This window comes from Thamnophis sirtalis, unplaced genomic scaffold (genome assembly GCF_051295495.1).
Source record: "Thamnophis sirtalis isolate CommonGarterSnake01/CBP01778 unplaced genomic scaffold, rThaSir2_p1.2 scaffold_5, whole genome shotgun sequence".
In the NCBI taxonomy this organism is placed as follows: domain Eukaryota; kingdom Metazoa; phylum Chordata; class Lepidosauria; order Squamata; family Natricidae; genus Thamnophis; species Thamnophis sirtalis.
The window spans coordinates 28,180,286-28,200,545 of record NW_028261385.1 but is presented as its reverse complement, the minus strand read 5'-3'; the positions used below and the strand labels follow the sequence as shown (position 1 = coordinate 28,200,545).

Below are 20,260 nucleotides of genomic sequence, written 5' to 3'. Positions count from 1 at the left end.
TCACTGAAAATGTCGTACCAAAGTTGGTAATCATTAAATTGAGCAAATAGTTTTGGTATCTAAAATAATCAAAACTGAGCAACGCAGGACAAAAAAAAGGGAGGGGTAAAGGCTACCTTGTTCGCTACTTGTAGGTTTCCTGCCAACTTTAATCTCATTAGTTTCAGTTGTCATGTCTTGGGCTTTAAATTTAATCCCTAAACTAATGGCCTAAACTCCATTCTTTACTGTCTTCATTTCTGAGAACTATCAACTAAGACTGGAAAAGGAAGCCATCTTTTTTTTTCAGAATTATACTCTTCCTCTTCTCATTAAGAGATAGACTATCAAGTCCTAAACTGGCCAATATACCACTTACTGTTTATTAAATTTGTTTGCAGATCATCTCACCGCAAGGTGACTTTACATGTTACCAATTATCCCCAATCTTCTCCATCAGCCTACTTTCATCTTCTTACATATGTGGAAAAAAAGTGCTCTGCCTCAGATACATCAATTTATTGAGAAATTACATGTCCCTGAAGAATCAACAGTAGAAAAATTCACTGCAGTAGTGAGCCACTTCAGTGCATCAAATAATTGTCTGGAGATTTCATCAAGATCATTTCAAAAATGTACCCTTCAACTTTAAATATACCAATTATTTAAAAGTATCTGAATAGTTCTTGTTCACAAAGCAATTTAGGCCTATGCAACGTTGTTGACCTAAGAAATGGATGATGACTCAGTAAACTCCAAAATAAGTTTGCTTACAATAACCAGCATAAAGCAAAATAGAATAGAATAACAGAGTTGGAAGGGACCTTGAAGGTCTTCTAGTCCAAACCCCTGCTTAGGCAGGAAACCCTACACCACTTCAGACAAATGGACATCCAACATCTTCTTTAAAATGTCCAGTGTTGGAGCATTCCTAACTTCTGGAGGCAAGTTGTTCCATTGATTAATTTTTCTGTCAGGAAATTTCTCCTTAGTTCTAAGTTGCTTGAATACACTTCTTCTGCCTTGTGAATGCAATGTATGTTGTGTAGGTTGCAGAATCAATAGCTGATAAATGTTAAGAAAGTTTGTATTTTTAGAGTTGATATCATGTAATCCTAAAAATATTTATTAAATCAACAATTCCCAATAGCACTGTCAGAATTGAGCTAGATTCTATAAAATCCACAGCACAGAACATGATTACAAGTTTTTATTAATCATTTCTACAGTCATTTATAACAGTCGTTTACAACAAATTGTGTTATTTCACACAACCATTAAACTTAAATTTGCTAAATAAGGAACTCAAATGCCTGAAATTAACCTTTTCTTAACAGGGAAAGGCAACAACATCAATAGTTTTTTTAAACATATAATAATCCTAAACACATAGAAGTAAATTCCACTGAAATTATAGACAATCAAATACATTTGGCCAGAATCCAATCAGGTTTTCCCAAAACTACTCTGTTTAGAAGATTTTGTATAGTACAACGTTGTTCTATTGCCAGGGGTAGAATTTAATCCCAGGACTCATCTGCTACAAGTATATTCGATGCTGCAAATCCTCCACTGTGATGATTGTCTTTGTTACAGAAAACCTACATGAAACGGAATTCAGATTTTTCAGATAAAACAAAGAAAATTGTATATTGCCAGGAAACAGTGTGCTATCTTTATTTTCAAGATTGTATTAGAACAGAGGTGGGCAATTAATTGTCCCAAGGCACCACATGAGAAAGTAGGACTGTTGTGGAAGGCCGTTGCTGTCCTGACATGTTGCCTCACTCCTGCCACTAACACTGCACCACCCCTGCACCCCAATTCCAATGTTCCCAAACTGGGACTGCCCGCTGGCTGCATGTGGCCTGTGGGCCCTAAAATGCCCACGTCAGCACTTTTTACATTCTTGCTCTCTAACCTACTTGACAACCTTTCAACATTTTTCACAGATAGCCTGAAATACAAGGAACTATGAAGTCCCATTTCTGTATTGTGATGCTCAATCAGCTTCCACTGATAGAGTAATGCATTTGGTTTGTCTCTAAAAGCCCTAAAAATTACTATTTTCCATCAGACTTCTAGTCCAGTTGCCCCAATTGTTTTTTTCAAAATCAAGAATACTTAATATTTGCTGTATATCCTATATTATCATATATTATCAGACCACTTTAACAATATATGTGTAAAGAACCTTAAAAATGGTTACCTCCACATACATCACTTTCCTTATTATTCTTGTTCTATAATGCTTGCTTCCTCATCTATGCCTATTCCAATATCCACGGCCACAAATATTTCTCTACCTTAGTTTGAGAAATATTTTAAGGTTCCGAATTTGTTTTGGAGCCAGGGGTCTTTCAAAATTACAATACTTAACCACTGTTTAGGTAAGAACCAGGTTTATTTAAAAGTTACCTTTCGGGAATCAACAGCTGCAAACACATTTCCCTTTGGATTACTAAAACCAATCCCACCTGAACCACAAGCAATTTCTTCTAACCATGCTGGAACCTCTTGCTGAGCCTTAAAAAGGAAAGTCGCATTATTACTTACATATGTACTATTGTCTGTTTAAAAACTATTTTAAAAAATTGGGAAATGAAAGACAACTTACATCTGCGAGCACTTTTATTAAGGGCTGTGCAATAGGACTATCTGCTTGAGGATCAAAGAAAGAAATTGCTTTGCCTAGATTACCACAACGTCCAGTTCGTCCAATCCTATGAACATATTCATCAATTGTGGAAGGAAGATCAACATTTATAACATGTTGAACATTTTCTATATCCAGACCTCTTGCTGCTACAGATGTAGCAACAAGAACAGGGCATCTTCCAGTACGAAAATAATGAAGTGCTTCTTCTCTTTCCCTCTGTTCCCGGTCACTAAAAATAGAATAAAAATTTTAATTTGAAAATCAATTTTAACAGATAACTTTGTTTTGTTTACCTTTTTCAATTTCACAATTTAATTAAGCATTTCAGTAGCCCTGTGACAGTAGTGAGACAAGGAATGTGGAATACCTCAGGCCCTAGGAATTGAAACGACTCAATGGAAGATGAAAAAGAATGATTTAAATATTCTGGAAATCACTAGCTCATGGTTTATTTTTGGTTTAGATCAATGGAAGGCACCACAACCCATCTTAGCTTCCTTACCCACCTGCTGTTAAAATTATTTTAATTTTTTAAAAAGAAAACATTTATTTCTACATTGCTAAGAATTCATTGGGTTCTATTTAGAGCCTAACCATTATTAGAAATGAGAAATATGAATAGCTGCAACCAAGTACTTTGGAAATATCTCCATCTCTCCCCGGAAAAGGGCAACATCATATTTTTATGGCTAGTAAAAAGTGACAAGAAACATAATTACCAATTTAACCTCTGAAAGCAGAATTATCATAATTGGCCTTGGCAACCAATATGGAAGCCATCCATGACCACCAATTTCTTCTAAAAATTCCATTTTAAGTGTTACAAAAATGTTGCCTACTCCACAATTTACTCACCCATGAATACTTGTGGTTGATATGTTTTCTTGGCAAAGTAAAGTTGCAAAAAAATCTGCTTTTTTCTTTGTTTCCACAAACACCATAGTTCGTACATTGCCTATAAAGCAGACAGTAATGTTTTACTCTCCTTCAAAAATGTAAATATAAATACTCCAGATATTTACTTAGCATACTTCCCTTCAACTTCATTCCCACAACTTCATCTCAGTGATGATAGTTGTTCTGAGACATTTATAGTGATCATTCATAAAATGGGGTTTTCCTATGGTTCTGTTATAATTAACAACCGTTAATAACTTTTTGAAACAGCCTGCAACCTTCTTTAGCACAGAAAACTTATTTCCTAAAAACTGATGGATCAACCCTAGAACTATACAATGAACTGGTCAGGAGAAGAAAAAGAACATTGTGGAGAATCCATATTGAACATATTTATATTATTGAACAATGATATGCTACACTACACGTTTGGCAGCTTTGTATCAATTTAATAATTAGTAACATTAAAAAATATATTTCAATTACAAGGCCTCAATTACCTATTTCATTAAGAATTTCAACAAGTTTCTCTTTCTTGTCATACTGCTTAACTTGAAGTATGGTCTGCTGAACATCACTGCATGCTCCTCCCACTTGTCCAACAACAACAAATAAGTAGTCTGTCTTCAAAAATTCTCCAGCAAGCCTTTAAACAATGAAATAAAACTTAAGTTTTATTTTATTTATATATTTCATATGGCATGCATATATCAAGGTGAACTACACTTCACAGAATAGTCTTGACAGCCTGGATATCATCAAGTCCTAAGAAGCAAAGTTGCACTGAAGAAAGGGAGCTTGAAACATGTTTGGAGTATAATGAATTACAGGACCTTCTGAGCGGTGTGCACAAACCTTTCTTGACCAAAAATGTCTAGATAAAATGCATCTATGTTTAATGCATTTGAGAGTTTGGTTCCCACCTGCACATTTATTCATGATGCACCATGGGGGAAAACCAACATGCACTATCTGACTAATGGCATTCAGGTTAATGACATCTTCCAGGACTCTTTTGCCGACCTCACCTCATGTCCGAACAGGTCCAGCATCTGTTTTTCCTGCACAGCTAGACATTCCCACTAAAGTGGCACCTATTTATCTACTCACAATAATGTTTTCAGCTGCTGGGTGGGCAGGGCAAGAGCTGGAAGCAAGGAATGGGACCTCACCCCATCCTGCAATGCTACCAGGACTACAACTGACAGAGTATCGACTATTTCTGGTTGGCAGATGCAGAGTCCTTCAGCTGCTGTGCCACCATGCCTCCGTAAAATTAAATTAAATTATTTTGAAGTAGGGCATCCAGAGGGAGAAGGATCGACAGTATTAATGTTTTTATATAGGTGATCCTCAACCTACAACCACATTCAAGCAAAACAAAATTGTGGCTAAACAAGACAATTAAGTGAGTTTTGCCCCACTTTACAACCTTTCTTATCACAGTTGCTAAGTGAATCACTGCAGTTGTTAAATTAGTAACAAGATTATTAAGCTGGGGAATTTGGCTTTCCCATTGAGTTTGCTTATTCAATCAAAAAAGTGAGCACATGACCCTGGGACATGCAACCAAAATAGCAATAGCACTTAGACTTATATACATTTCACAGGCTTTACAGACCTCTCTAAGTGATTTAGTCAGCATATTGACCCAACAATCTGGGTCCTCATTTTACTAACCTTGGAAGGATGGAACGTTGAGTCAACCTTAGCCAGTGAGAATTGAACTGCCGAACTGCTGACAGCCGGCAGTCAGCAGACGTAGCCCGCAGTACTGCATTCTAACCACTGTGCCACCACAACTCTTAATAAAAATATGCCAGTTGCCAAGCATCCACATTTTGATCATGAGGATGCTGCAATAATTTAAGTGTGGAAAATGGCAATAGCATTTTAAAATTAGCACTTAGACATACCGTATATCATTCCATAATGCTTTTACAGCACTCTCCAGCAGTTTACTAAAATTAACAAATGTGTTTCAGCATACTGTCCCCAACAATCTGGGTCTTCGTTTTACTGACCTCGGAATCTTGAATTGGTCAGGATCGAAATCCTGGTTGTAGGCAGAATTAGCTTGCAATACTGCATTCTAACCACTGCACTACCATGGCTCCTAAAATCTAAAACCCTTTTTTCAGTGCCATTCTAACTTCAAACAGTAACTAACTAAATGAACGGCTATAAATTAAGGACTACTTGTAGTTAGTAAAATGTATGTAAAAATACAAGTAGCCACTTCTATAAATATATACTATTTAAATTGCAAAGTTATTGTCCAAATATGACTTGTAAAAATAATAGGGACCCTTCCAAACAATTACTTAACTCAGAAGCTGCTTTCTATGAAGAGTCAATTCCTCCAAGATTAAATAAAGTAGATGTAAAAACCCTAGCAATCGTGATTCAAAATTTTAGCAAGGTAGCATGTGTATTTGTGATTTCACTTGGAATAAATTATCTGAAATTTACACCTTGTAAACTGTATTTTTAAAATGAATTGCTAATACATACCTTTGGATTTCATCAGGGAAAGTGGCACTAAACATTAATGTTTGGCGATTGTCTTTTGAGGGCATGCCTGGAGATGAAATTAATTTCTTTATATCAGGGCCAAATCCCATATCCAACATACGATCAGCTTCATCTAACACCAAATATTTTAATTTGCTGAGCCCAATCTTTTAGAAAAAATCAGATATAAAAGAAAAAATTGAAAAAAAGAATGCATAATTGTACTTTTACATGATAGCTGCACAAACTCAAACTAGTCCTCAAACTTATATGGGATATAAATATAAATATAGATATAAAACCTTACATCTTTTCCCGTATTTTGCTTAAAAGACATCTCACACAAACGATTAATTATACCTAGATGCTGCTATATTAACACCTACAACGTATCTACCATACCACAGGAATACTGAAGAGGCATAGGCCAACCATTTAAGTACAGAAATGAAGCAACCAACGTAACCTCCTTCAGTTACACTGTCAGTAGAGAAAACTTTGCTGTTCGTTTTTGAGACTATGATTTATATTTCTTAAAAAATAAAAGTATTTAATAATTAAAGATTCATTTTATCCATAATTCATATGCTGCCCTTCCCTTCCCTTCCTTCATATACAAATCATTCTATGGTTCTTCATTCCCTTTAATTTTACATGTCCAACATTCCAGATAAGTATCAAATCTATTTAAGTGTTTATGTTAAATGAACTTGGATGGTAGGATTAGCAAACACAGTAAAGATTCTGGAGAGTCAGAATCTCTACAGATAATTCTCTATGAACAATCATGTTACCTAGCTTGAAAAAAAATCACAGCACTATGTTGTAATGGTGAGAATCTGTTCTCACCCTTTTAGCTTTAACAAAATCTGTATTTTATCACTGGCCTGATCACATATCAAGTACCTTTTTGTGAATCAATTTGGAATTTGTTAACTCATCTCCATAACCTCCTCAGTAAAAACTTGTTTTAAATTGTATCTAACCCTTGCAATAAAACAGTGTTAACTCTGAAGTTTGAACAGTCATAAAGTTTAATGTTCACTCTATTCATGGTGACCCAGAGATATTACCTTTTGTCTGCCTATGATATCCAAAAGTCTTCCTGGGGTAGCACACAATATATTACAGCCTTGCTTTATCTGATGAATTGTATGGCTCATTTGTATGCCTCCATAAATCACAACAGGTCTTACACAAGTTCTAATTAACAAGAAAATATATAATTAAAATATAGAGTTAGAAACAGTGAACACATGTTGTATTACTATTAATAACGAAGCCTTAAATCTCTGTGATATAATAACAGATCTAATACTATATTGCTTTGATTGTTTGAAATATTTAAGCCACAACATTTGATGGTCCAAATTTAAAATTAAGTGGTGGACCCAATTATATTATTTTAAGATAATATAGGAGTACAATTATGTAAGAAATATATATAAATACTGTTTTTTACTAGCCAGATTCATTTGTGTACCTTTCTCTAGCCCAGTCTGCACTATTATAAACTTGTGAATACTTATAATTTCTTTATTATTCCTAAGTATGGCTTCAGCTTTTTCTATTACATATAACTAGAGGTAGGTTACTTCCGGTTCGGGCGAACTGGTAGTGAACTGGTAATGCCAGGATTTGGAACCTACCTCTGCATATAACAATAAAATGTTGATTATTTGCACATGAATCAGCAACAACTTTGGTTACTCCCAGAAAGATGGAAAATCGCTTAACTAAAGCAAATCACATCCCACTGTATCAATCCAAGACAGGTTCCCAGTGTTCGCAACCATTATGACATTTTAACTTTAGATACATATTGAGTAGATACGTATAAACACTTCTTCTTTAGTGGGAGCACTCAGCCATTGTGATTTAGTTTACACACTTACCCATATGAAAATTTTCTTGATTCCAGAAAGATCTGATTTATCAGTTCTCTAGTTGGTGCTACAATTATACATTCTGGTTCTTGTTCCACTTTGAATTGACTGGCAGTCACTCCATCTCGCATCATGTGAGCTAAAATTGGTATAAGAAAAGCTGCCTAAAGGGCAAATATATTACAATTTAGAAATGCTGCACTTCCAGTACATGACAAAGTTAAATAAAAGTACATTTTTCTAATTCAATTTTGGATGTTTATTTAAAAAAAAATTAAGTAGTACCCTAAAATATAAAGGTCCAACATCTACTTTCAAACAATGAGGATTTCTTAATTTTTTAATGTCAAAGAACTATGATTTAGTTATAAATCTCATTATCATGAAAAGGGATTCACAAACAGTACTAAGAAAACTGTGCCACAAAGATGGTCCAGTCATACTAAAAGAATTAATTTAAACATTAAGAATTTTATATTAGCTTACTAAAGAAGTACATCAAATATCAAGAATATTCTTATTTTTTAATTTAAAATGCTTCCAATTAATTAAAGTTGTTATTCAATCATAAGAAACTTTCATAACTAATATATTAATTTCAATTTTAGTGTTTTCACTAATAAAAATATTTCACAAATGAAAACTGCAGCTGTGTTGAGAATGAAATATTAATACAAAGGACCAAGTCACTAATTTAAAAACTTTAAATGTTGAAATTTAAAAAAAAAATGAAATAGTAATAAATCCACCCCAAACCTCAACAGAATTTTGTATTGCGCGCTTACTGTTTTTCCAGATCCTGTTTGTGCACAGGCCATTAAGTCACGTCCTGCCAGCACAATAGGAATACTATATTTCTGCACAGGAGTAAGTTTAAAATATCCAACTTTATCTATGTTCTTTATTAAGGTTTCACACAGACCAGCTTCTTCAAAGTTCTAAAAATGGATTAAATAGAAAACTAGATTAGCAAAACTGAAAGTATAATTTTAAAACACTAGCATATCACAACTTCAATGTTTTATGGGTTACTTCAAACCATAACCCCAGGCATAGCCTCATAAAGCAAGCTAAAAAAAAAGCCTAAAATTCTTCACAGAATCAGAACAAACAACAATCCATTTTATGTTAATTTTAATGACAAGGCTTGCCACTAATTATATATTTTCATTTTTAATCAGAAGTTATTGATTGTAGGTATTTTCTATTTTGTATTGTACATTCTGTACTGTCTCCAAGGAAGACAGGCTGAGGTGGGCTGCAAGGTTTTGCTGGTTGTGGGTGTGCACGTGCGCTTCACTCACATGGGCCCCTTTGAGACAGAAATGAAGCGTCAAACCAGATCCTAATCAGCTCAGGCAGTTCCAGTGAGAACAGCAGGGGCAGTGCTGAACACAGCTGGGCCAGCCAACAAGCCAGAAAGTAAGGTATAAATGGGTAGCATAGAACATGGGGGGGTGGGCAGGCCCAGCCAGCGATCAGAGCTAAGGGTTCGCTGAACCCTTGTGACCATGCAGCAGCCCACCACTGAAGACAGGTTGGCCACTGCAATATGGAATAGGAGCCATGGTGGTGCAGTGGTTAGAATGCAGTATTGCAGGCTAATTCAGCTCATTGCCAAGAGTTTGACCCTGATCAGCTCAAGGTTGATTTAGCTTTCTACCACCTTTCCGAGGTGAGTAAAATGAGGACCCATATAGAGGGCTGTAAAGCACTATGAAGCGGTATATAAATTTAAGTGCTATTGCTGTTGCTAGGCCCATAATTTGGCATGGAGAAAGGGAGGGAAGACACTCTTAAAACCATGAAGGAAGATGATTCAGTTGAAGGAAAAGGAGGGACAAATTTGAAAGATTTGGGCTAGGCATATGGATCCTGCAGCACTAGAACACTGGAAGTGGAATAAATGGAATAAAAGATGTGGGCTGCAAAAATTTGGTTTTGGTTTTAAACTTTTTTTCCCTATCTCATGCACAACCTTAACCCTCCCCTCAAGTTACTAATGTATAATAAGTTAGATACCTTGTTTTCTTCACCAATTAATTACAAAGATTATTGATAAATTGTGAAACTCTGATGAGCAATGTATCACTTAAAATAACTACTATCGTTTTCTTCAGCTCTTTATTTTTCTCAAGAATTTTAAACATTCACTAACCATTATTGCTGGTGGAGGATCAAGCCCTGAAACTTCCACAAGAATATTATCATATTTATCAAAATTTATTCCTGTCTGGTAATGTGCAAAGATGCTATTTTCATCATCTGGTGGTGGTGGTGGTACATATGTCACCTTTGGATCTGCAAATACAAGAAAGTTATTCTGATTCTCAAAAAGTTCTGTATGTGAAGCCAAAAACTTATCTGCTTTCATTCTTTCTAATATAACATATTTACAATACCACCTGTCCTGCATTACCATCTGATTTCCATATCCCTTTATTGATGAAATAAAAAATGATTTGGATGGGAAAAATAGGACATAGAAGGAACTTTAAAACTTGTTTACTTTCAAAACACACTTACTTCTTCCCATTATATTTGCTTCTTCACTGCTTTCTTTGTAGTCCCCTGTTAAAAGAATTGTTAAGTTACAAAGAGCAGAACTGAATTTTGAAGTTATATAGGAGCTATATGGATCATTCTCAAATTAAGAATTTTAAATGAAACAGAAAAGGAATGTTCAGGAATAATACACACACACAGAACTATCACGAAGTTCTAGTGTTAAATCTCTATTTCAAAAAATCAAGCAATAAACTGAATTCACAAGTGTTCTTTATACAAAGAGTCTCTATCATCTAAATTGTTGCTTTCCAGATAACAAAGGTCATATCTGCTGAAAATAACAGAAAATAACAGAAGCAGATAAGAGGGCAATAGGTAGTACATAAACTAAAATTATTTTTACCTCTGGCTTCAAATTCTCTTCTACTTTCAAATTCACCTGAAAAAATGCATATGTTTTAATAATATTGTGATTTTGACTGTGATAAACAAATTATAATCATAATTAGTTTACAACATTCATCTACATTGTTGAGATGTTTCTGTACTTTAATTTATTTGGCATACTTTGAAAATGTATGGTCAAGAATAAAGAAAACTGTAGTGGTAGAACATCTGCATTATACCAGATTTCTCTTTCCAAATTCACAAAAACTTGAACTTATCTATGATCTCATCTCTGTTCCACTATTTTGCATTTTTAAATATATCAATTGCCAATAATTTTATTCAGATGAAGTCAGAAAAAATGAACATAAAAAAATTTCACATTAATTTTTACCTGATGGAATACCAAAGCCTCGTCTTTTAAAACCTAAGCCGACAGAATTTTGTCTTCCATCTTGTTTCATATTTGCATCATCTGCTATAATATAATCAAAGATTTATTCAGTCTTACATGCTACATTTTTCATGGAAAAGATGTTCAATACATTTTAACTAACATAACATGTTACAACAATTCTCAAGCTCTTAAGCCTCAAAACTCCAGTCCAATATTTTTCCACTTTTTTTAGCACATATATTTTTAGCAGGTATTCATTTGTAAATGTTTCTTAGGCGCAATACTAATTACCATTCATTTCTAGAAATTTCTGGCTCACGCAATGTTTGAATTATTCCAAACTATAATACTTACTTGTAAATCGCCCAAATCCTCCTCTATCACCTCTGAATGATCCTCTTCCAGGTCTACGAAGAACACTATTGTCATCATTCATTCTTTGAAAACCTAATGTGGGGGAAAAATCATTTGCTTCAGAAAGACTAAATAAAAACTAACAGTGGTAACCAAATCAGGTTTAATTTGTAAACTGGAGTTTGTAAACTATGCTTTGTGAGCTGGTTAATGAGTAAAAGCATTATTCAAAACTATGTAACTGGGTAACTCAGCAATACAGCAATCATATGCTAATCTGGTGTATGAACTCAGCCTCTATCCAATATAGTGGAAAAGGACCACTGGAGCACAGTTTCAAACATTTAATAAAGTACTATTTTACTCCCCAACATGCAAAATAGGTATGAGTCAAACCAGATGTGCTTCTTAAAAGAAAAAACAAAACAAAATTACAATAAAGTGCAATGCTACCACAAAGATTTTTATCATTAGAGATCATTATCTAATTATCTAAGCTGTCATGCCGCAGTGGTTAGAATGCAGTACTGCAGGCTAACTCTGCCCTGCCTACAGCCGAGTTGAATCCTGACAAGCTCAAAATTGACTCAGCCTTACATCCTTCTGAGGTTGGTAAAATGAGAAGTCAAATTGTTGGGGGCAATATTCTGACATTTGTAAACCGCTCAGAAAATGGCACTAACTTCCAGGCATGTGGTCTGCATGAATGCCAAGGAATGGAGCAGACTACTCTCCTACCCCCACAAGCTCTGAAGCTCCAAACATATAGTTAAGTGAAGAATCAGTGACAGGTATTGGGGAGGAGGGTATGGGACTAGTGGGGTAAAAAGGCATGCCCTAGGCCAGTGTTGGCTAACCTTTTCAGCACCCAGTGCTGAAACGGAACACACGCGTGGGGGAGCACGGAAAACTAGAAAAGCAATTCCCCGCCCCCGGTGTACACACATAGGACCACTAGAAACCGGAAGAGCCGTTCCCCAGCACACATGAGCTGAGCTTCCAGTTTCTAGCATGCTCATGCTCACTGGTCACCTAGTCTTCCGGTTTCCGGCGGACATGCATGCACTGAGACCAGCTGGCCAGCATGCATATATGTGCCAGAAACCGGAAGACCTGCTTCCTGGAGTGTGCATGTGTACCAGGGAGCTGCTCTTCTGGTTTCCGATGCTTCCATACGCGCAAAGACCAACTGGCATGTGCGCGCCAAAACCCAGAAGAGTAATGGGAAACGGCTGGTGTGCCTGGAGAGATGGCTCTGTGTGCCACTTCCGGCACGCATGCCATAGGTTCACCATCACGGCCCTAGGCGTATAAGGACCCCAAGAGGTGAGAAGTGGAACACAGGGGTACATTAGGATGTGGGGGAGGACCAGGGCAGATTGGTTTGGGCCTGCACCAGGGTTTACACTGCGTCCCTCACCTAAAGTACCCTATTCTCCACTTAAAAACTACATAGGGGAGAGCAGGGATAAGTGTCATTGAGGGGATCAAGTGGCCATATCACTTAACAACCATCACAACTTGCGACCATAGTGGGCAGGATCCATTATGGTTGAAATTGAAGACCATCTCTAATAAAGGGAAAATATTTTTGTTAGTTAACATTTTTTTTAAAATAATGAAAATGTCCTTACGTTGCTAAAGCAGCAATAGTATTTAAGACTTACTACCACTTTACAGCCCTCTCTAAGCAGTTTATTGCCCCCAACAATTTGGGTCCTCATTTTACCCACTTTGGAAATTGTGGGGGCAATTGGAAGGCTGTGTCAACCTTGAGCCTGGTGAGATTTGAATTGCCAAACTGCAGTCAGCAGAAGTAGCCTGCAGCACTGCACTCTAACCACTGCGTCACTGTGGCTCATAAAGTAGCTTTAACCCAACTATGCCTGCCTATGATAATGAACATAGATCATCATGAATTCAATTGTAATTTTACTGTTTTAGCTGTGATACAGCTAATATTAGATGCAGGTTTTCTAGTAACATTCAAATTTTAATTGTTTTTTCCACTGTAGAGGGTTACTGTTAGCTGGATTGGAAATTATTACTTGATTCAGATTTGTAATCTTACCTCTTACAAAACTTGAAGATTTTCTTTCTTCAAACCCATTTCCTAGTATAGTTATACAAAATTAATAATAATTATTAGCTGACAATGATATTCTTTTTTCAAACTATATAAAAATTAAATAACTATGGAAAATCAGATTTCTAAAGTAGTACCCATATTAATTATCCTTTTTTCTGACTTCTTAATTTCTGTATATTATTTATTTAGGTCATGATTATTTTCTGAGCAGTAGATATATTTATTTGGACATATTTTCTAGAGTTGAAAATATTTTCTAAAATCTACATTCTTTTCCACATACACCAAAACCATGTAAATTAAAACAGGAAATAAAGCCAGTTCTTTTAGATGGAACAGAAGGAATTAATTACATAATAAATTCTGAGCATAAAACATTTCATGCAGAAACATCTGGTTTTATGAGTTTAATGACTAAAATGAGATATGTGTTCACAAGCAAAACTACTTTATACAGAGACTATTATGGTTCTTCCATGCAAGAGGGGGATAGAAGCAAAGGAAAGCAAGGCTGATGGGGTTCTCTGGAAATGGCCTGCAGGGACATTGGCAACAGTGGAGGAGAGACAGGAGAGGGAAGACAAGTGAGCCAACGGGTCTGTGCTATCACTGGAGCTGAGGGGAGACAAGGAAGGGAAGATGCTGAGAAAAGAGATGGTCAGCACATAGAAAAAGCAGAGGAGTGGCACACACCAGCCTAGCGCTGCTCACCCCATAAGATCTTCCAAGATTCCCTGCAGATTTGTTTAGGTCGAACTGTGGACAATCTGAAACAGTTCACCAAACTCAATGGAATGGAATGTTTCACAATTTGAAACAGTATTTTCAGTTTCATACAACATGTAAACACAAATGCAAAAATATGTCTCATTTATGATTTACACTAAATATTGTTTTATCAGAAGTACTCAAACTTTAAGAAATCAGCTCCCTTTTTCTGTCTCTAAAATATTTTTATATACAAATTAAAAAAATATTTATAAAAGTTATATGGCCACCCATCTCACAAAAAGCGACACTGGGGAGGGGAGAAGAGGGGAGGGCAAAGGGAAGAAAGAAAGAGAAAAATACCAAGTGTCATATTAAGTTTTTTTTTTTAAAAAAAATAAAGCACAAAAATGTAGATTAGCAAGGGAGTGGCCTCACTGAAAAATTATTAAAACACATTAAACAAACACTATCAATAATCTTTTCTGTAAATGACAAATAAAAGTTTTACATTATAGTATACCTCTGTTTCCAAAAATTCTTCCACTTCCAAATCCACCTGTTTGTTTCTCTTCACCATTACGGTTTTCTCTGATACCTAATAAAAAGAATAAAAAATAAATAATAATAAAAAATATTTTAAATGGTTAAGTGCATTTCTAGTCAGTTTTTTCACACATGTAAAATCATTTACAAGTTAAGTATAATTGCTCGGCCTGTTTCATTTTCCAATGTTCTATGGTTACCCAGCTAGTTACTGCTTATTTCCAAGTAAATTAGGGTTCAATGGATGAAGTTTCAATGCTGGTAAAAGAAGGATCTAGGTATAGTTAGTTGCAGCACTGATTACACTGATTTTTCCTATCTCATGCAGCCATCAATATACATTATAAGACACACCTGGAATTTCTAAAATTAAGTTAGATTCTGCAACTACTTTCTGTATATAGATTGCATATATCGATTTTAAAGTATATTTACACACAGGCATCTTGTCCACATATTTATTGCTAAGTATCTGTATGCTGAATAAGCTGGCTATATCAATCTGGTGCCATAACCCTGGTTTGCAAAGTGCAGTGGAGAATTTACATTTGTACCAACATTAAATGAACATTAGGTTTTGGATAATATGTGAGTAGAGAGTATAGAAAGCTCAATTAAAAAAGTACTCAAAACCATAATTTAGATACATTGGTTTTCATTAACTAAACTTTGGCTAATTACTAGCAAGCATCCCAAACTCATGTATTCCTTCCTTTATACAATAAATCATTGTATTACTTGTTTCATAGCTTGCTTGCAAAGCTGAATTTGATGTACTTCAATGTTTTAACGCACCCTGGACTCATGCATAGTGGAATACAATAACATGGTGTGCATGATTCTGCAATCCAGGACAATTGTGATTTATGGAGCCATACATGAAGGCAATCTCTTAATTGGCAAGATGCCTAAATTGGCAAGACAAGATGCTGGTAGTAACTTGATATTTCTGTTTTACTGTGATGCATAGAATTAGAATCCGCAGATCATGCCCTCCCTCCCTCCCCTACACTTCATTTTAGTTTCCAGGTATGGAAAGAAGCAGCACATAAGTTTTCGATTCACCAGATTCCTTGGCTTATATTCATATATAACCCTTTCCCCACTTTCCCAATCTCTATCATGACCAGAAAAATCAAAGGCCCAACACCTATTAAACCAAAAATAAGCAACTGCAATCACAGAAAAAAAAGAGGAAATTCTGTTTCTTAAACTACAACCCCTTCATTATTAAGAATTCCTTCAAAATTCTGTGTTCCTACTCACATCCTAAGTTCTGTGTTCTTACTCACATCCTCTTTAGAGGCCTGTTCTGGGACTCCCTGGGAACAGGAGTGATTTTTCAGCAGTGACTTCTCAACTTTCAAATGCCTTCAGCAGAAAGGTACACCTAATGACATTTTATTCTCTTTCTGCTATCAAACATAGCATTTTAATAAGCTATTGTTGTTGTGATATTTTAGAATGTCTTTTCTGCTTTTTTCTTTTATTGCTTCTTTTGTTTGAATTTTAAACTATTTTGAGATTAATTTTAAGTAAAACATTATCAATTCAGTGGTATGAACAAATCACTTAGCCACACATTTTCTCATACATGTTCTCTCTTCTCTTGATTATAAATTACAGAACCAGGACTGAAGCTCCATATGTCCTCTAACAACCTTAGACACAGCTCCAGCAAATCTCTAGAAGGTTCAATTGTGATAAAAGGAAGTTCATGTTTGTAACTGTACTTAATACTAATCAGAATTGCCACCGAGTTATTACATTTGATAGACAATCTCCAACATACACTTGAAGACCAAATACATCTCACAGTCCATAAAACATTATGCATCTTCGACAAAGATATATTACTTTCTAACTCTTCAGATGAATTTTCTTTCAACCAAAATGATTTCATTTTAAAACTGAAAGGAAACAGCACAATACTAACCAGTAACTTAAATATCACACCCCTCCCAACTCTTGGGCTTGTGTGTACAATGTAATTTTGAGACCACCTTGTCATAAAAGGACTGTCATGGCCATATTAGATATAAGGGCTTGCAAGTATTAAAACTTCATTATTTGCAACCATCTTGTTTTTTTTTCTTCAAAACGTGCATTCTTATTATATTCTTTAACACATACCTGGCTGTTTTATACTCTGAGTGAAATTGCAAAAGGTTTCATTTGTTCTCATGGATATGCTGCCCTACAAGATGAAGTAAAGAATCAGACCACACAGGAACAGTTATGTGAAGAAATTTCTAAAAGTCAGTTATCTTATAAATATAATAAAATATATCTGGCTTAAACAGAATTTGGCTTTTAACATTTTGAATAATTATTTCCTTAAGTACTCCAGCTTGGAGAATATAATTAATATTACACTTTCTCTTTCCCTATCCATCTGTGATTACTGGTAACAAATGCAGTGGCTTAGAAACAGCAATTTATATAGCCAAAAAAAATGTCATTTACTTGGAATCATGGCTCATTCCCAAACAAATGGAATAGAATTATAATCTAAACCTCTAATCAAGCAATTTGTTTTGAAACAGAAAGCAGGTGTAAAATTACTCTTTGTTCAACAAAGGAGGAGAACCAAGTGGCAAAGTGATTTAGAACACTTTACACTACAAAGGAGTAATCTACAATGTTTGTTTGCTAATATAACCACATGCCACTCAAAGTCATTCAAATCCCAGAATTTGGGACGGAAGTTTCCAGAACTTTTTTAAAACCAGGTTTTGGAGTTCTGGGATATTGCCTATAGTAAAACCACCACCTTCTGAAGTTGAGGAAGAGTGGATTAATTATATCATTAACATTAGGCGCCAGCGTCCCTTGACTGGGTGAATCTCTAATAGGAAACTTATAACAGGGAACCAGGCATTAGAACTTATTCCTCCCAAAGACTTGACGAATTGTTCAGTAATCCTTCTACTGGGCTCCAAATTTCAACCGACCTCCCCACCCGTTGTAAAAACTAGCCTGAGTAAGTCAGCGCGCATCTGACCCAAATATTGGAAAAACGAAGCACGCTTTAAAACTTCCAGAGACACCCACCGGCTTCTGGAAGCTGGGCTGGAAAACCGGCAAGGCCCGGCTTCCCTCTCTACTAACATCTTCTGTAAACTCCGTATCCCAGTTCTCGTCACCCATGGCAGCGCCGGCCAACTCCACGTCTTCCTGCCAAGAGAGAAAAACAGCCGAAGCGTCAAACCGAGGAGAGGCAAAGCGCAGCCCTTAATATGGCCGAAGGGAGACCTCCTCCCACCAACTCGGAGTCGCCGCTCTGCCTTTAACAGAAGGCCCCTTTTTGCCATCTACTCCTGCTGCCTCCTCTCCCGCCAAAAAAAAAAAACAACCAAAAACCAGGCAACCTGCCTGGCAGCCGCTCCACTCCCCCTTCTGAGGCCACCCGGCGACAAGAGACCTGCCCAAAGGCAGCGAGGCTGTATCTCCTTCGCTCCTTGTTGGTTCTCGTTGGAGCGTAGAACAGCCTCGAACCCCACCTTAACGGCGCGCGAGCCTTAAGGCGACGTAGCGCCTCGTCGACACGTGCTCCAGACGTTGCTAACTAGCCGTCGCCACCGCCGCCGCAGCTGCCGCGGCCTCTTAATTGTCTCTGCGCCGGCTGCCCGAAGCGGCCAGGGAATTGGGGAAGCGGGAGGGGGGTGGGTCTCAAGCAGGCCTTCGTGCTTTTCGCAAACCTGGGAGCAAATTTCCCCAAGGGCCGCGGAGGGGGACATAGGAGGGTGAGCGGCGTGTTAATTTTTTGATTTTGCTCTTCGAGCATTCCCCCCACACCCCGAGCCTCGTCGATGTGTAAGGAAGGCATGCCCGTCGTGTGGCCGAGGGTTCCCTTTGCTTACGGGTTTAAAATTGAATGCTTACGGGAATGTTTATTCATAATTATATAATTACTCATATTCATTCATCATATAATTTATTAGCGAACTATAAGGTCTACGGGATTCTCTTAACTGTTTTTTTTTAAACTAGTGCTCGATGTAACAAATAACAACTAATGTGTTTCGTTATGTACCAAAAATTGGATTCATATGGATCTTGACAGACTTAAAACACTGGGCCCATCTAACAAAATCAAATTCAATGTAGAGAAAAGTAAAGTCCTACACTTGGGTAAGAGAAACCAAAAGTACACATATAAACTGGGTAAAACCAGTCTTCATAGTAGTGACTGTGAGAGAAATCTTGGGAGTGTTAGTGGACAACCAGCTAAATATGAGCCAGCAGGTAGCCAAAAATGCCAATGCAATCCTAAATTGCATTAACATAGGGATACAATCAAGAGGTACTACCATTCCATACAGCCTTAGTAAGATCACACTTAAGAGTACTACTACATGCAGTTTTGGTCACCATACTATAAAAAAGATGTTGAAACTCTAGAAAAAGTGCAGAGAAGAACAACCTGGATGATCAAGGGACTAGAAGCTAAAACATGAAGAATGATTATAGAACTGGGCATGGCTAGTTTAGTGAAGAGAAAGACCAGAGGAGACAAGATAACAGTGTTCCAATATTTGAGGGGCTGCCACAGAGAGGAAAGGGTCAAGTTGTTTTCCAAAGCACTTGAAGACCAGACAAGGAATAATGGATGGAAACTGACCAAGGAAAGATTCAACCTAGAAATATGGAACTTTCTGACAGAACAATCAATCGAGGTTGTGGGGGCTTCATCATTTGAGACTTTGAAGAAGAGATTGGACTGCCATTTGTCAGAAACGGTATAGGGTCTCCTGCTTGAGGGGTGGTGGTGGACTAGATGACCTATAAGGTCCCTTCCAACTCAATCTGTAATCTATATGATTAAATTATTTAAAGGTTAAGTAAATTAACTGGATTTAACAACCGTGTTTGTGGGGCAGTGGCTTCTATGAAATCATAATTGGAAAAATATTTTTAGTAGGAGTGGGCATAAAATAGAAGAAGTGCTTTGCTATGAATCCAAAACAAGCCACTTGTTTGGAAGACCTGCAAAAATCCTAAATGTTCTAAAGAGGTGACTATTTATGACAAGACTGGTATGCCTCTTCCTCTGGAGCTGAGTGCCAGCTTGCCCAACAATTTTTCCACTGCTGTGTTTTCCCTACATCCCCATAGCCACGCCTGGATCCTGACTTCAGTCCTAATATAATGGCCTGCTCACTTGTCCCTTTCCCCATCTCTCTTTAGGGCAACTGGGGAGATCAGCCAGGAGGATGTGTTGTATTGCACTTTAAACAACATTGTTATCTGAGGGAAGGGTTGCAGGAGACAGTGGACAAACTACCTCAATGGCCTTAGGTTTTCTTTCAGTTTTCTGAAAGAAAACTGCTTAG

The 20,260-nt window shown here is 36.6% G+C and overlaps 1 protein-coding gene across 10 annotated transcripts; it reads right to left on the bottom strand.

Moving 5' to 3' along the window:
• Positions 1-1,176: 1,176 nt before the first annotated feature.
• Positions 1,177-18,517, bottom strand: DDX4 (DEAD-box helicase 4). 10 transcript variants are annotated; one of them, XM_014066432.2, is made up of 19 exons: positions 18,428-18,517; positions 17,979-18,101; positions 17,058-17,121; positions 14,902-14,976; positions 13,653-13,694; positions 11,582-11,674; positions 11,225-11,308; positions 10,847-10,882; positions 10,462-10,506; positions 10,094-10,236; positions 8,721-8,873; positions 7,945-8,099; positions 7,123-7,252; positions 6,050-6,216; positions 4,036-4,181; positions 3,494-3,593; positions 2,597-2,867; positions 2,398-2,505; positions 1,177-1,580 (listed from the first exon to the last, which is right to left on the bottom strand). In XM_014066432.2, exons 2-19 carry the CDS (start codon positions 18,072-18,074, stop codon positions 1,500-1,502), a joined length of 1,989 nt encoding a protein of 662 aa, XP_013921907.1. In that variant the 5' UTR covers positions 18,075-18,101; positions 18,428-18,517; the 3' UTR covers positions 1,177-1,499. The 10 variants fall into 10 exon arrangements, with proteins under 10 accessions (XP_013921907.1, XP_013921908.1, XP_087571636.1 ...); XM_014066433.2 differs by having other exon boundaries at positions 17,058-17,116; XM_087715510.1 differs by lacking the exon at positions 18,428-18,517 and adding an exon at positions 18,296-18,427 and having other exon boundaries at positions 17,979-18,097.
• Between the last annotated feature and the right edge of the window lie 1,743 nt (positions 18,518-20,260).

What these genes read in the sequence shown, in the direction of transcription:
- DDX4 (XM_014066432.2), bottom strand. Translation starts at nt 18,074, where the DNA reads ATGGGTGACGAGAACTGGGATACGGAGTTTACAGAAGATGTTAGTAGA. An exon ending in AGCCCAGCTTCCAGAAGCCG is followed by an intron (nt 17,122 to 17,978) that starts GTGGGTGTCTCT and finishes TTCATCTTGTAG; the next exon opens with GGCAGCATATCCATGAGAAC. An exon ending in TCAAGAAAATTTTCATATGG is followed by an intron (nt 7,253 to 7,944) that starts GTAAGTGTGTAA and finishes CTTGTTAATTAG; the next exon opens with AACTTGTGTAAGACCTGTTG.